This window comes from Symphalangus syndactylus, chromosome 11 (assembly GCF_028878055.3).
Source record: "Symphalangus syndactylus isolate Jambi chromosome 11, NHGRI_mSymSyn1-v2.1_pri, whole genome shotgun sequence".
NCBI lineage: Eukaryota > Metazoa > Chordata > Mammalia > Primates > Hylobatidae > Symphalangus > Symphalangus syndactylus.
In genome coordinates, this window is record NC_072433.2 from 56004071 (window position 1) to 56018494 (window position 14424).

At 51.3% G+C, this 14424-nt stretch overlaps 1 protein-coding gene across 14 annotated transcripts in view; it reads right to left on the reverse strand.

Annotated features, from left to right (window-relative positions):
* The window catches only part of KATNIP (katanin interacting protein), a 241234-nt gene that overhangs the window by 28320 nt on the left and 198490 nt on the right, over positions 1–14424 (reverse strand). For all 14 annotated transcript variants that reach the window (XM_063612788.1, XM_063612791.1, XM_063612790.1 and 11 more), the window contains 2 exons: positions 13305–13510; positions 10978–11056 (listed from right to left, as the gene is read on the reverse strand). In XM_063612788.1, coding sequence (XP_063468858.1) covers positions 10978–11056; positions 13305–13510 — 285 coding nt within the window. The remainder of the gene's footprint in view (positions 1–10977; positions 11057–13304; positions 13511–14424) is intronic.

Sequence of the window (14424 nt, forward strand, 5' to 3'; positions counted from 1 at the left end):
ACGCAGTTCCTCACCAGCAACGGAACAAAGCTGGATGGAGGATGACTTTGATGAGTTGAGAGAAGAAGGCTTCAGACGATCAAACTACTCTGAGCTACGAGAGGAAATTCAAAACAATAGCAAAGAAGTTAAAAACTTTGAAAAAAAATTAGAAGAATGGATAACTAGAATAACCAATGGAGAGAAGGGCTTAAAGGAGATGATGGAGCTGAAAGCCAAGTTTCGAGAACTACGTGAAGAATGCAGAAGCCTCAGTAGCAGATGCGATCAACTGGAAGAAAGGGTATCGCTGATAGAAGATGAAATGAATGAAATGAAGAGAGAAGGGAAGTTTAGAGAAAAAAGAATAAAAAGAAATGAACAAAGCCTCCAAGAAATTTGGGACTATGTGAAAAGACCAAACCTACGTCTGATTGGTGTACCTGAAAATGATGGGGAGAATGGAACCAAGTTGGAAAACACTCTGCAAGATATTATCCAGGAGAACTTCCCCAATCTAGCAAGGCAGGCCAGCATTCAGATTCAGGAAATACAGAGAACGCCACAAAGATACTCCTCGAGAAGGGCAACTCCAAGACACATAATTGTCAGATTCACCAAAGTTGAAATGAAGGAAAAAATGTTAAGGGCAGCCAGAGAGAAAGGTCGGGTTACCCACAAAGGGAAGCCCATCAGACTAACAGCTGATCTCTCAGCAGAAACTCTACAAGCCAGAAGAGAGTGGGGGCCGATATTCAACATTCTTAAAGAAAAGAATTTTCAACCCAGAATTTCCTATCCCGCCAAACTAAGCTTCATAAGTGAAGGAGAAATAAAATACTTTACAGACAAGCAAACGCTGAGTGATTTTGTTACCACCAGGCCTGCCCTAAAAGAGCTCCTGAAGGAAGCACTAAACATGGAAAGGAACAACCGGTACCAGCCCCTGCAAAAACATGCCAAATTGTAAAGACCATCGAGGCTAGGAAGAAACTATAGCAACTAACGAGCAAAATAACCAACTAACATCATAATGACAGGATCAGATTCACACATAACAATATTCACGTTAAATGTAAATGGGCTAAATGCTCCAATCAAAAGACACAGACTGGCAAACTGGATAAGGAGTCAGGACCTATCAGTGTGCTGTATTCAGGAAACCCATCTCACGTGCAGAGACACACATAGACTCAAAATAAAGGGATGGAGGAAGATCTATCAAGCAACTGGAAAACAAAAAAAGGCAGGGGTTGCAATCCTAGTCTCTGATAAAATAGACTTTAAACCAACAAAGATCAAAAGAGACAAAGAAGGCCATTACATAATGGTAAAGGGATCAATTCAACAAGAAGAGCTAACTATCCTAAATATATATGCACCCAACACAGGAGCACCCAGATTCATAAAGCAAGTCCTCAGTGACCTACAAAGGGACTTAAACTCCCACACAATAATAATGGGAGATTTTAACACCCCACTGTCAGCATTAGACAGATCAACGAGACAGAAAGTTAACAAGGATATCCAGGAATTGAACTCAGCTCTACATAAAGTGGACCTAATAGACATCTACAGAACTCTCCACCCCAAATCAACAGAATATACATTTTTTTCAGCACCACACCACACCTATTCCAAAATTGACCACATAGTTGGAAGTAAAGCTCTTCTCAGCAAATGTAAAAGAACAGAGATTATAACAAACTGTCTCTCAGACCACAGTGCAATCAAACTAGAACTCAGGATTAAGAAACTCACTCAAAACCGCTCAACTACATGGAAACTGAACAACCTGCTCCTGAATGACTATTGGGTACATAATGAAATGAAGGCAGAAATAAAGATGTTCTTTGAAACCAACGAGAACAAAGACACAACATACCAGAATCTCTGGGACACGTTCAAAGCAGTGTGTAGAGGGAAATTTATAGCACTAAATGCCCACAAGAGAAAGCAGGAAAGATCCAAAATTGACACCCTAACATCACAATTAAAAGAACTAGAAAAGCAAGAGCAAACACATTCAAAAGCTAGCAGAAGGCTAGAAATAACTAAAATCAGAGCAGAACTGAAGGAAATAGAGACACAAAAAACCCTTCAAAAAATTAATGAATCCAGGAGCTGGTTTTTTGAAAAGATCAACAAAATTGATGGACCGCTAGCAAGACTAATAAAGAAGAAAAGAGAGAAGAATCAAATAGATGCAATAAAAAACGAAAAAGGGGATATCACCACCGATCCCACAGAAATACAATCTACCATCAGAGAATACTACAAACACCTCTATGCAAATAAACTAGAAAATCTAGAAGAAATGGATAAATTCCTCGACAAATACACCCTCCCAAGACTAAACCAGGAAGAAGTTGAATCTCTGAATAGACCAATAACAGGTTCTGAAATTGTGGCAATAATCAATAGCTTACCAACCAAAAAGAGTCCAGGACCTGATGGATTCACAGCTGAATTCTACCAGAGGTACAAGGAGGAACTGGTACCATTCCTTCTGAAACTATTCCAATCGATAGAAAAAGAGGGAATCCTCCCTAACACATTTTACGAAGCCAGCATCGTCCTGATACCAAAACCTGGCAGAGACATAACCAAAAAAGAGAATTTCAGACCAATATCCTTGATCAACATTGATGCAAAAATCCTCAATAAAATACTGGCAAACCGAATCCAGCAGCACATCAAAAAGCTTATCCACCATGATCAAGTGGGCTTCATCCCTGGGATGCAAGGCTGGTTCAACATACGCAAATCAATAAATGTAATCCAGCATATAAACAGAACCAAAGACAAAAACCACATGATTATCTCAATAGATGCAGAAAAGGCCTTTGACAAAATTCAACAACCCTTCATGCTAAAAACTCTCAATAAATTAGGTATTGATGGGACGTATCTCAAAATAATAAGAGCTATCTACAACAAACCCACAGCCAATATCATACTGAATGGGCAAAAACTGGAAGCATTCCCTCTGAAAACTGGCACAAGACAGAGATGCCCTCTCTCACCGCTCCTATTCAACATAGTGCTGGAAGTTCTGGCCAGAGCAATCAGGCAGGAGAAGGAAATAAAGGGTATTCAATTAGGAAAAGAGGAAGTCAAATTGTCCCTGTTTGCAGATGACATGATTGTATATCTAGAAAACCCCATTGTCTCAGCCCAAAATCTCCTTAAGCTGATTAGCAACTTCAGCAAAGTCTCAGGATATAAAATTAATGTACAAAAATCACAAGCATTCTTGTACACCAATAACAGACAAACAGAGAGCCAAATCATGAGTGAACTCCCATTCACAATTGCTTCAAAGAGAATAAAATACCTAGGAATCCAACTTACAAGGGATGTGAAGGACCTCTTCAAGGAGAACTACAAACCACTGCTCAATGAAATAAAAGAGGATACAAACAAATGGAAGAACATTCCATGCTCATGGGTTGGAAGAATCAATATCGTGAAAATGGCCATACTGCCCAAGGTAATTTATAGATTCAATGCCATCCCCATCAAGCTACCAATGACTTTCTTCACAGAATTGGAAAAAACTACTTTAAAGTTCATATGGAACCAAAAAAGAGCCCGCATCGCCAAGTCAATCCTAAGCCAAAAGAACAAAGCTGGAGGCATCACGCTACCTGACTTTAAACTATACTACAAGGCTACAGTAACCAAAACAGCATGGTACTGGTACCACAACAGAGACATAGATCAATGGAACAGAACAGAGCCCTCAGAAATGATGCCGCATAGCTACAACTATCTGATCTTTGACAAACCTGACAAAAACAAGAAATGGGGAAAGGATCCCCTATTTAATAAATGGTGCTGGGAAAACTGGCTAGCCATATGTAGAAAGCTGCAACTGGATCCCTTCCTTACACCTTACACAAAAATTAATTCAAGATGGATTAAAGACTTATATGTTAGACCTAAAACCATTAAAATCCTACAAGAAAACCTAGGCAATACCATTCAGGACATAGGCGTGGGCAAGGACTTCATGTCTAAAACACCAAAAGCAATGGCAACAAAAGCCAAAATCGACAAATGGGATCTCATTAAACTAAAGAGCTTCTGCACAGCAAAAGAAACTATCATCAGAGTGAACAGGCAACCTACACAATGGGAGAAAATTTTTGCAACCTACTCATCTGACAAAGGGCTAATATCCAGAATCTACAATGAACTCAAACAAATTTACAAGAAAAAAACAAACAACCCCATCAAAAAGTGGGCAGAGGACATGAACAGACACTTCTCAAAAGAAGACATTTATGCAGCCAAAAAATACATGAAGAAATGCTCCTCATCACTGGCCATCAGAGAAATGCAAATCAAAACCACAGTGAGATACCATCTCACACCAGTTAGAATGGCCATCATTAAAAAATCAGGAAACAACAGGTGCTGGAGAGGATGTGGAGAAATAGGAACACTTTTACACTGTTGGTGGGACTGTAAACTAGTTCAACCATTGTGGAAGTCAGTGTGGCGATTCCTCAGGGATCTAGAACTAGAAATACCATTTGACCCAGCCATCCCATTACTGGGTATATACCCAAAGGACTATAAATCATGCTGCTATAAAGACACATGCACACGTATGTTTATTGCGGCACTATTCACAATAGCAAAGAGTTGGAACCAACCCAAATGTCCAACAACGATAGACTGGATTAAGAAAATGTGGCACATATACACCATGGAATACTATGCAGCCATAAAAAATGATGAGTTCGTGTCCTTTGTAGGGACATGGATGAAACTGGAAAACATCATTCTCAGTAAACTATCGCAAGGACAAAAAACCAAACACCGCATGTTCCCACTCATAGGTGGGAATTGAACAATGAGAACTCATGGACACAGGAAGGGGAACATCACTCTCCGGGGACTGTTGTGGGGTGGGGGGACGGGGGAGGGACAGCATTAGGAGATACACCTAATGCTAAATGACGAGTTAATGGGTGCAGGAAATCAACATGGCACATGGATACATATGTAACAAACCTGCACATTGTGCACATGTACCCTAAAACCCTAAAGTATAATAAAAAAAAAAAAAAAAAAAAAGTGCTGCTATTCGAAAGTAATTGAGAGTGCACCCTGGAATGTAAGGGGCTATGAGAATTCCAAATAAGGCACCTTCCTCTAAGGAACCTTCTAACAGATCGTTGGTCATTTTGGAGTGGGTGAGGGAGAGATGAATTTTCACAGGGGATGATAGGGAAGACTCCTGGGGAGGAGATGTGGTCTCAGAAGGGCTGTAAGGGAGGGGATGTGGAGCTCAATTAGGGCACTGCTCAGACCCCACCTCCCACCCCCAAGAACAGAAGGACTTAGTCCTTTGGTGGCGGGAAGTGCTGACGGCTGGCAGCTCACCACCGAGGCCCTTGACTTGTGATTGCCCTTGGCTGAAGAGAGTCTCCTTGCAAAAAGCCATTTCCAGCCGGGCACGGTGGCTCATGCCTGTAATCTCAGCACTTTGGGAGGCCAAGGTGGGTGGATCCCCTGAGGTCAGGAGTTCGAGACCAGCCTGACCAACATGGTGAAACCCTGTCTCTATTAAAATTATAAAAATTAGCTGGGTGTGGTGGTGGGCACCTGTAATCCCAGCTACTCGGGAGACTGAGGCAGGAGATCTCTTGAACCTGGGAGGCGGAGGTTGCAGTGAGCTGAGATCATGCCACTGCACTCCAGCCTGAGCAACAGAGTAAAACTGTGTCAAAATAAATAAATAAATATTAAAAAGTAAAATAAAAAGCCATGCCCCCGCCAGGGGCAGCCCATAGCCAGTGCCATGTTGATACAGATAAAGACATGGCCCCTCACTCAACTCAGGATGACCCCAAAGGGCCATTCCAGGTTCCGAGCTCCCTGTGGAGCAGGCTGAGACCTTGAAGTGGCTGAACCGCAGACCAGCTTCTCCCTCTGCCCAATCCTGCCTCCTGCCCTTCCCTGACAAGAGCACACCCCAGTAAACTCCATCTCAGGGTCTGCGTCTAGGGAACCTAGCCAGCGACAGGCGGTCGTCAGAAGGCAGAGATGAGCAGGGAGGCATCCTAGGCGGAAGGTGTGGCTTGCACAGATGCCTGCAGGTGGACTCCAGAGATGGGATGGGGAGGTACCGGAAGGGCTGACACCAGGATTCAGAGAGGCTCCAGTTTCATTTTGGAGATGAGGAGGGGAGGGGAGCCTGACAGTGTCACATCTTTTGTTCTCAGAAGATAAAGTAGAAGCGGGTCACATTCACAGGGGGCAGGAGAGGGCAGGAAGTGAGGCTGCCAGGAACCTGGTTAGCAGGGCGCAGGAGGGAGGAGGTCACAATCAGCAGTGACCTTGGGCTTGAAGATTCCCCAGGACGGGGAGGGGCTGACGTGGACACGCATGGATGAAGAGAGGAACTGGCTGGAAGGATCAATGGAAAAAGAAGGGTGATGAACAGGCCCAGCAGAAAACCCCTGGGATTTGCTCAGAGGTCACAAACTGGCAGCCACCTGGCCAGATACACAGTAAGTGTTTATTTGGCCCATGTGATATTTTAAAACATGAGAAAATTCGTTACCCACATTTGAGAATCTGGAGACTTCACATAAGACTCTAGATTTCTCCTTCCTTCCTTCCTTCCTTCCTTCCTTCCTTCCTTCCTTCCTTCCTTCCTTCCTTCCTTCCTTCCTTCCTTCCTTCCTTCCTTCCTTCCTTCCTTCCTTCCTTCCTTCCTTCCTTCCTTCCTTCCTTCCTTCCTTCCTTCCTTCCTTTCTTTCTTTCTTTCTTTCTTTCTTTCTTTCTTTCTTTCTCTCTTTCCCTCTCTGGCCCAGGCTACAATCTACTCCGCTTGCTGCTGCCCGCGCCGCGGACTGCCTGGGACTGCCGGCGCGCGCGCCCACTCCCTGCCTTTTCTCCTTTCGCTGCAGGCACGCGTTCGCCATCTTGGCCACGCTGGTCGCCAGCTCCTCACGCCGAGTGCTCTGCCCGCCTCAGCCTCCCGAGGTACTGGGACTACAGATGGAGTCTCGCTCACCCAGTGCTCGGTGTTGCCCGGGCTGGAGTGCGGTGGCGTGGTCTGGCCTCGCGGCAGCCTCTGCCCTCCAGCCGCCTGCCTTGGCCTACCAGGGTGCTGGGATTGCAGCCCCTGCCCGGCCGCCGCCCCATCTGGGAGGTGGGGAGCGCCTCTGCCCGGCCGCCCTGTCTGGGAAGTGAGGAGCGCCTCTGCCCGGCCGCCCCGTCTGGGAAGTGAGGAGCGCCTCTGCCCGGCCACCCACCGTCTGGGAAGTGAGGAGCGCCTCTGCCCGGCCACCCACCGTCTGGGAAGTGAGGAGCGCCTCTGCCCGGCCACCCCATCTGAGAAGTGAGGAGCGCCTCTGCCCGGCCACCCATCGTCTGGGAAGTGAGGAGCGCCTCTGCCCGACCGCCCCGTCTGGGAAGTGAGGAGCGCCTCTGCCCGGCCACCCATCGTCTGGGAAGTGAGGAGCGCCTCTGCCCGGCCTCCCATCGTCTGGGAAGTGAGGAGCGCCTCTGCCCGGCCTCCCATCGTCTGGGAGGTGAGGAGCGCCTCTGCCTGGCCGCCCCGTCCGGGAGGAAGTGAGGAGCGCCTCTGCCCGGCCGCCCCGTCTGGGAAGTGAGGAGCGCCTCTGCCCGGCCGCCCCGTCCGGGAAGAAATGAGGAGCGCCTCTGCCCGGCCGCCCCGTCTGGGAAGAAGTGAGGAGCGCCTCTGCCCGGCCACCCCGTCTGGGAAGTGAGGAGCGCCTCTGCCCGGCCGCCCCGTCCGGGAAGAAATGAGGAGCGCCTCTGCCCGGGCGCCCCGTCCGGGAAGAAGTGAGGAGCGCCTCTACCCGGCCGCCCCATCCGGGAAGAAGTGAGGAGCGCCTCTGCCCGGCCACCCACCGTCTGGGAAGTGAGGAGCGCCTCTGCCTGGCCACCCACCGTCTGGGAAGTGAGGAGCGCCTCTGCCCAGCCGCCCCGTCTGGGAAGTGAGGAGCGCCTCTGCCCGGCCGCCCCATCTGGGAAGTGAGGAGCGCCTCTGCCCGGCCGCCCCGTCTGGGAAGTGAGCAGCGCCTCTGCCCGGCCGCCCCGTCTGGGAAGTGAGCAGCGCCTCTGCCCGGCCGCCCCGTCCGGGAAGAAGTGAGGAGCGCCTCTGCCCGGCCGCCCCGTCCGGGAAGAAGTGAGGAGCGCCTCTGCCCGGCCGCCCCGTCCGGGAAGAAGTGAGGAGCGCCTCTGCCCGGCCGCCCCGTCCGGGAAGAAGTGAGGAGCGCCTCTGCCCGGCCGCCCCGTCCGGGAAGAAGTGAGGAGCGCCTCTGCCCGGCCGCCCCGTCCGGGAAGAAGTGAGGAGCGCCTCTGCCCGGCCGCCCCGTCCGGGAAGAAGTGAGGAGCGCCTCTGCCCGGCCACCCATCGTCTGGGAAGTGAGGAGCACCTCTGCCCGGCCACCCACCATCTGGGAAGTGAGGAGCGCCTCTGCCCGGCCACCCCGTCTGGGAAGTGAGGAGCGCCTCTGCCCGGCCGCCCCGTCCGGGAAGAAGTGAGGAGCGCCTCTGCCCGGCCGCCCCGTCCGGGAAGAAGTGAGGAGCGCCTCTGCCCGGCCGCCCCATCTGGGAGGTGAGGAGCGCCTCTGCCCGGCCACCCATCGTCTGGGAAGTGAGGAATGCCTCTGCCCGGCCACCCACCGTCTGGGAAGTGAGGAGCGCCTCTGCCCGGCCGCCCCGTCTGGGAAGTGAGGAGCGCCTCTGCCCGGCCACCCATCGTCTGGGAAGTGAGCAGCGCCTCTGCCCGGCCGCCCCGTCCGGGAAGAAGTGAGGAGCGCCTCTGCCCGGCCGCCCCGTCTGGGAAGTGAGGAGCGCCTCTGCCCGGCCGCCCCGTCCGGGAAGAAATGAGGAGCGCCTCTGCCTGGGCGCCCCGTCCGGGAAGAAGTGAGGAGCGCCTCTGCCCAGCCGCCCCATCTGGGAGGTGAGGAGCGCCTCTGCCCGGCCACCCGTCGTCTGGGAAGTGAGGAATGCCTCTGCCCGGCCACCCACCGTCTGGGAAGTGAGGAGCGCCTCTGCCTGGCCACCCATCGTCTGGGAAGTGAGCAGCGCCTCTGCCCGGCCGCCCCGTCCAGGAAGAAGTGAGGAGCGCCTCTGCCCGGCCGCCCCGTCTGGGAAGTGAGGAGCGCCTCTGCCCGGCCGCCCCGTCCGGGAAGAAATGAGGAGCGCCTCTGCCCGGGCGCCCCGTCCGGGAAGAAGTGAGGAGCGCCTCTGCCCGGCCACCCACCGTCTGGGAAGTGAGGAGCGCCTCTGCCCGGCCGCCCCGTCTGGGAAGTGAGGAGCGCCTCTGCCCGGCCGCCCCGTCTGGGAAGTGAGGAGCGCCTCTGCCCGGCCACCCATCGTCTGGGAAATGAGGAGCGCCTCTGCCCGGCCGCCCCGTCCGGGAAGAAGTGAGGAGCGCCTCTGCCCGGCCACCCCGTCGGGAAGAAGTGAGGAGCGCCTATGCCCGGCCGCCCCGTCCGGGAAGAAGTGAGGAGCGCCTCTGCCCGGCCGCCCCGTCTGGGAGGTGAGGAGCGCCTCTGCCCGGCCACCCATCGTCTGGGAGGTGAGGAGCGCCTCTGCCCGGCCACCCATCGTCTGGGAGGTGTGGAGCGCCTCTGCCCGGCCACCCATCGTCTGGGGGTGAGGAGCGCCTCTGCCCGGCCACCCATCGTCTGGAAAGTGAGGAGCACCTCTGCCCGGCCGCCCCGTCTGGGAAGTGAGGAGCGCCTCTGCCCGGCCGCCCCGTCCGGGAAGAAGTGAGGAGTGCCTCTGCCCGGCCACCCATCGTCTGGGAAGTGAGGAGCTCCTCTGCCCGGCCACCTATCGTCTGGGAAGAAGTGAGGAGCGTCTCTGCCTGGCCGCCCCGTCTGGGAAGTGAGGAGCTCCTCTGCCTGGCCGCCCCGTGTCTGGGTAGAAGTGAGGGGCTCCTCTGCCTGGCCGCTCCGTCTGGGAGGTCTACCACGGAGGCCAGAAGCAATGTGGGGGCTGGACGTGGTGGCTCACGCCTGTGGTCCCGGCACTCTGGGGGGCGAGGCGGGTTGATCACTTCGGGCTAGGAGTTCAAGACCAGTCTGGCCAACTTGGCGAAACATGAAGAATACAACAGACAAACCAACCAACCAACTCAGTGACAACAAAACAGGTCTACCCTGGAGTCATACTCTAATTTTTTCTATTTTCCTCCCTTTCTGATCCTTTATCCCACTTTCTTTTTCTTCCTCTTCCTTCTCCCTCTTCTTTGTCAAATAGAGGATTGAGTTATTATCACTGATCCATATAAAGTCCCTCTCTCATTTATTTTAACTCCCACCCCCCATTTCTATTCCCCAACTTCCCATGTGCAACCTTCCTAATATGTTTGATACGCATCTTTTTGTTTGTATGTATTTTTAGAAAATGTTTATTGTTTTTGTATGCAAAAAAAATTAATAAAAAAAAAATTGTTAAAAAAAAAAAAAAAGACTCTAGATTTCCGACTTCTTCTGAAAAGTCAGAAGACCTGGTACCCTGGGCCTGTGCACCTGCCCCCACACCCGGGGCAGAGTGGATGCAGGTTTTCTCTGCCTGTGCATCTGCTCTTTGGTGGAGTTGGAAGAGACAGCTCGGGGCACTGCACCAACAGATGCCTTGGGTCTCTTCGGGCTCTAATGTCCTCTTGTTCTACACTTTCTGGGTGCCAACTACAGCCTCCTGGGTCAGGGTCACAGCTAACACATAGGGTGTCTGCATGCAAAATGCAAAAATGCCCCTCAGGGAGGGCAAAATGCAAAGAGATGCCCCTCCTCTGGAGTGAGGTGGCCCTGCTAGGGCCAGGGAGCTGAGCGCAGGCTAGTTTCAGCCTCCACTTGCCCCATAGCCTGGTGTCTCTATACAGTGTCCAACCCACCCGATTGTCCAGGGAAACCCTGTCCCAAGTGGCCACAACTCCCCCTGACCCCAGAAGGTCCTCCTTCCACCCGACACTGCTCCAGGAGAGCTACTCACAGATTCCGTGGTAGATGCCTGGCTCTGGCATGGTGACTTGGGGGACAGGGGAACTGGATGGGAGCTCTAGCTCCGGGACCTGCACATGGGTTGGAGAAGCAGAAGAAAAGGGGGTGGTTTTAGTGATACCCACACAGCTGGCTGGCTGTTTCTGCATTTACCACTGCCCACCCTATGCCCAGGTAAGTCCCTGTGTGTTTTCCTGGATTTTTCTGCCTTTGTGGAAGCTATGGGACCAGTGATATGGGCAGACCCTGACCCTCCAGGATCTGCATCCTTGTCAGCAGCTCTCACTGGCTGGGGAGGAGCCTGATGCTAACAGCTAAGGTGTTTAGATTTCCTCCAACAGGGAAGGACTCAATAAATGCTTATGTGGTGAGCTAGAGGAAGAAAGAAAGGAAGGAAGGAAAGGAGGAGGAAGGGAAGAAGAGAAGGAAGGGAGACAGGAAGAAAGGAAGGAAGGAGGAAAGGAAGGAGGGAGGGAGGAAGGGAAGGAAGGAGGGAGGGAGGGAAGGAAGGAAGGAAGGAGAAGAGGAAGAATTCAAACCACAGAGAGTGGTTCTTAACCTTGGCTGTTCACTGATGCAGAATCTCTAGGGGTGGGGCCCAGACATTTTTAAAGATCCACCCAAGTTCCTTCAGAGAGTCAACTGTGGGCCACCACACCCGTCTTGGGCCTTACGTATAAACTACTTGCTCATTGTCTCTTTGCCCCATAAGTGAAGGCAAAAGAGACTTTACTACTTCACAGCCAGGAAAGCTGAGGTGCAAAACGAAGTGAAGGCGCTGGTCTCTCACAAGACGGAGAGAGTGATCCCCCCAGCCCCTCACAGCGCTGGGCCCATCACAGTCCCTCACGAGCACCTTTGTCATTTGGAAAACGCTGGGCAAATGGAAACGCCCAGGGTGGACTCCCACCTGGAGACCCCTGGGTCGAATCAGGAGCACAGGCATGGCTTGTGGCCCAAAGAAGGTTTGAAAACATCTGAATTCACTGCCAGCATTTTTAAATGGAGAGATTTTACAGAAAAATCCAGCTTTCTGGCTTCTCTTGTAAAGATCAGGAGAACTGGCAACAATGGGCTTGCCCCTCTTTCCTTAGATGTGGGGAGGGGGAGGGGCACACACTCCCCAGCTGCCTGTGCCTCCCCATGCCCTGCTCCTGCATCCCATACTCTGCCTGGCTGTGAGGTGCAATCCCCAGTGAACACCGTGGGGTCCACACAACATGTCACTGCCCTGCCTCGGTCATGACCTTCCCACAGCCCAGCCCCATCCCTTGTGGCTTGTGTTGTCCCCATTTCTCCCCTACCCTCTTTAACCATCTCCTCTTTTTCCTATTGGTCCTGACTTGAATTGACCCTGAAGGTCATCTTTCATTTTAAAAGATTTGTTTATCTGGCTAAGTGTGGCGGCTCTTGCCTGTAATCCCAGCACTTTGGGAGGTCAAGGTGGGAGGAGCGCTTGAGTCCAGGAGTTCATGACCAACCTGGGCAACATAGCAAGACCTCATCTCTACAAAAAATAAAAAAAAAAAAAACTAGCCAGGCGTGGTGGCATGCACTGTAGTCTCAGCTACTCAGGAGGCTGAGGTGGGAGGATCGCGTGAGCCCCGGGAGTTTGAGCTGCAATGAGCTATGATCACGCTACTGTACTCCAGCCTGGGCGACAGTGCCAGGCCCTATCTCTAAACAAAATAAAAAAATAATAAGTTGCTTACCAATTAAAAGCATAAAAACTGTGGAATCCCGCATTCAAGTTCTACCCTTGTTTCTCTGTCACGATGTGCCCTTAGGCAAGTCACTTGACTTGTCTGAGCATCAGTTTCAGAAATGTTAATGTTAATAGTCTCTACTCAGAGGGCTGTCACGAGGGTGAAACAAGAATACTGTGTACCCTGCTTGGATCATGATATGTGTTCATGAAACCATGGCTGTGATGATCATTATTTTAATTGTAACTCTGCCTATGAAAAGCGTTCCTAGTCCTTCCATCAAAAACAACAGTGAATGATCAAAATGTAACCCAAAGCAAAAACTCCCCCGAGACTGCCAACCTCTGAATTGCAGAGATGACACAGAGCTCATTTCTCCTGGCTTTGATTAAAATTTGAATACTTTCTTTACTTTGGTTAAAAAAAATAATAATAATTAGAGAATGAAATATGACATCGAGGACAAAAAAACGAAGTAGAAAGATGGGAAATGTCAACACAGTGGCACCAGCAGCTTAAAGGATATCCATCTTAATTCTCCCTGCTCTACTCTGAGTTAGGGGAAGAAACCTATCTGGGGGTCCCCCCACACCCCCCCCAGCTCCAGTCCTACCCGGTCATCAGCCCCCAAGCCAGCCTGGGTGAAGGGCCGCTCATCCCCCTCGCCGTCGGCCGTGCTGGGCCTCCTCATTGCCTCCTCATCCTGCAGGCTGTCCAGGCTCCCCACGTCCAGGTCAAACATCTCATCGCAATAGAATATGGCCTCGAGAATGTCATCATCGGTCGTGAATAAGATCGTGTCTCCAAAGTGCTCTGGGGCTAATGGGTTACCAAGATGACAGAAGGGTCAACTCACTTCACATCCCAGAGATTTGTAGATCAAGAGCCTAAACCCATCCACTTCTGTGCTATACAACCCCAAACCCCTGACTGGTATTGATTATTAGTCTTCACAGATTTGCAAATGGAATGCACGGACCATAAGCATCACATGGATCTAAGGAAGGGATCTAATTTCATGAGAATCACTGTGATATGTCATCAGGCAAGTGACATTTGTTTGCGGTGGACAAGGCACTATGCCAGATGCTGTTGGTAGCCCACCCAGATCTCGGTGGATCCTTTTCTCAGAGTGCCTTGCCTGGAAGGGTGTGGGAGTTACATCCCCAACCTGGGAAGCCTTGGCTCCAATGACTGCCTGGTAGGTGGGGTTCTAACGCCCTGCTCCTTCACCTTCAGGCAGGAAAGACCTGAAATTTATGTTCCAGAGCTCCCTCAAGATCTGGTTGAGGCTGGGCTTCCTGGAAACTATATCCTTGCTTCACTATGCCAGGTTTCTCTTAGAAGCACTCCTTCCATAAGTCACTTGCCAAAGAATGCCCCATCTCAGACTCGGGTTCTAGGAACGGACCAAGACAGGTGCTTTATGGAAGGAGCTGAATGAGTTCAGGCCTAGCACACTCATGCTGTAAGAGGGGATGAGTGGACTGGGTCTGTGGCTGGGTGCAGGGGCTCATGCCTGTAATCCTAGCACTTTGGGAGGCCAAGGTGGGTGGATCACTTGAGCCCAGGAGTTCGAGACCAGCCTGGGTAACATGGTGAAACCTCGTCTCTACAAAAAACACAAAAATTAGCCAAGTGGGTTGGTGCACCTGTAGTCCCAGCTACTTAGGAGGCTGAGGTGGGAGGACTGCTTGAGCCCAGGAGGTCGAAGCTGCAGTGAGCCGAAACCA